Source organism: Oncorhynchus gorbuscha, linkage group LG23 (assembly GCF_021184085.1).
Source record: "Oncorhynchus gorbuscha isolate QuinsamMale2020 ecotype Even-year linkage group LG23, OgorEven_v1.0, whole genome shotgun sequence".
Lineage (NCBI taxonomy): Eukaryota > Metazoa > Chordata > Actinopteri > Salmoniformes > Salmonidae > Oncorhynchus > Oncorhynchus gorbuscha.
In genome coordinates, this window is record NC_060195.1 from 43271438 (window position 1) to 43273465 (window position 2028).

The 2028-nt window shown below is 40.0% G+C and overlaps 1 protein-coding gene across 13 annotated transcripts in view; it reads left to right on the forward strand.

The window, feature by feature from the left end:
* The first annotated feature begins 666 nt into the window (after positions 1–666).
* The window catches only part of LOC124011119 (glutamate receptor 2-like), a 69570-nt gene continuing 68208 nt past the window's right edge, over positions 667–2028 (forward strand). For all 13 annotated transcript variants that reach the window (XR_006834550.1, XR_006834549.1, XM_046324163.1 and 10 more), the window contains exons 1-2: positions 667–1066; positions 1262–1402. Coding sequence is in view for 11 of the 13 variants with exons in the window: in XM_046324163.1 (XP_046180119.1) it covers positions 934–1066; positions 1262–1402 (274 nt within the window). In the remaining 2 variants the exon portion in view is untranslated. The remainder of the gene's footprint in view (positions 1067–1261; positions 1403–2028) is intronic.

Genomic DNA, 2028 nt, shown 5'->3' on the forward strand with positions numbered 1-2028 from the left:
ATTCAACCTTGAATACCTTCAGTTTGTTGTTCGTTCCTTATATTTTGGTTGGAAGGTATGCAACAGTATTGGTTTTTTTGGGACAAGCGAGATAAATTGAATCTTGTTTAGTTCATCAGGTGCAAGTGAAATGTCTCCGAGACATAGACAGAACAATGCATCAGTATTTCAGGCCTAAGAAGCAGGTGTTGGTCAATAGCTGGCACGGCTACCTGCATTTGAGAATGGCACACACTACCTATGGAATAAGTAAGTTGCCACTCAAACTGGCATGGCTACTTGTCGCTTAACTGCATGATTTTTTTTTGTGACTGAGTCTGATTATCAGCAGGGCACACACAGGTTAATTAATACAAGATGTATTGATGCAATACTTTTCCATGTTAGTGCAGAGTGATACAGTGAGGGCTGACCCGTCAAAATAATGATTTGTACAACACGAACCAAACCCCTGAGATAATGAGATTGTCTCATGGTTTGCCATGACTCGTAGTTCAAAAATGTAACGTCAAGGGCACACATTTCATCTATTATATACATGCTGAACAAACATGTACACACACACACACGCACTAATGAGTCGCGAGGCACTGAAGTGGAGCGCACGCTCGGCTCCTCTCGTGTCTTTACGCTTCTCATTAACATTCGTCACTTGTCCATGATGCTGAAAGGATCTCCAGCGCACGGAGCGAAGACGAGCATTGTTCCAGTGCTTAAAGGAGGTATCTACGACTCGCAGGCGGACAGCGCAAGGAGGAGGACCGGAAGAGACGGTTAATTTACATTATAGCATTCCTTCACTGTTGGACCTGGAGCAGGAGCCCTCGTTTTCTATTAAAAAAAACACCTGCAGAAAATACTCACCAGTGCATTTTTCCCGACATCAAGTCGCCGATATGTGTCGGATCTAACATAGACTATTGTTGAGAAACAATGAATATCTCCATTCTTGGGTGGACGTGGGCACTTTTTTTCATGGAAATGCCTAAGTTTATGAATTTATCGGTTTTCGTTCTACCTGTTTTATGGGGTTTGGTGCTTGGTGGCTCTCAAAGTGTACAAATTGGTATGTATCAAGCAAATTCGTTCATTTGAAGGATAGCCTATATTTTTGGGACATATGTCCCGCAAGTAGGCTAGGGATTTTGCCAATGCATGATGAAAGCTGGTCATGCAAATTAAATCAAATACATCAACAATATAACATTTTGGAAAATGCTATACACAAGTATATTGAGATGTCCAATTGTTTCTATTACAGGTGGACTCTTTCCAAGGGGTGCTGATCAGGAATACAGTGCATTTCGGATAGGAATGGGTCTATTCGGCACACCCGAATTCAGATTGACGCCCCATATTGACAATCTGGAAGTAGCAAACAGTTTTGCCGTCACCAATTGTTGTAAGTAACAAATGTAGCCTATGTCAGGTCTCTTTACAAAGTTAACAATGAAATCAATTGTCATCCCCTTCAAATATACCAATGGAAAACACAGCAAAACTATCAATTGATGGATTCAATTATGCTACTTAGAAACGGTGCTTGGAACCACTCAATTAGCGCGTAATTTGTGAGTTTATTTAAATCGGTGAAACCACATCTGTTGTGGAAAGACATGGACAAGTAGGCTGTTTGTAAAATAATATCTTATGTGGATTAGCGTTCATCTTCTCTGTGTGAGAAATGACAAGGTAAAGTTGGTTTCCACAGTAACAGTAAGTCACAGTGATGCTCCATTGACACAGGCGCGCGTAATGTCTTGCATGACAAGTAGGCACTGGGAGTATCCATTGTAATTACGTATTTTAATCAAATTCAAGACAGTTCTATTATCTTTCGTCAAATATGGTATCCATTTGCAATAGCTTTTCATCTCTATGATAGACATGACCTAGGTTAAAATACATGCACGCCCGTTAATTGAAAATGAGTTTATTGTTCCACATATTTAATAGGCATTTATTAACCGTATTTAGTAAAGGAACTAATCTATATCAGGTAGCCTATGCATTACATGTAGTTCTGTG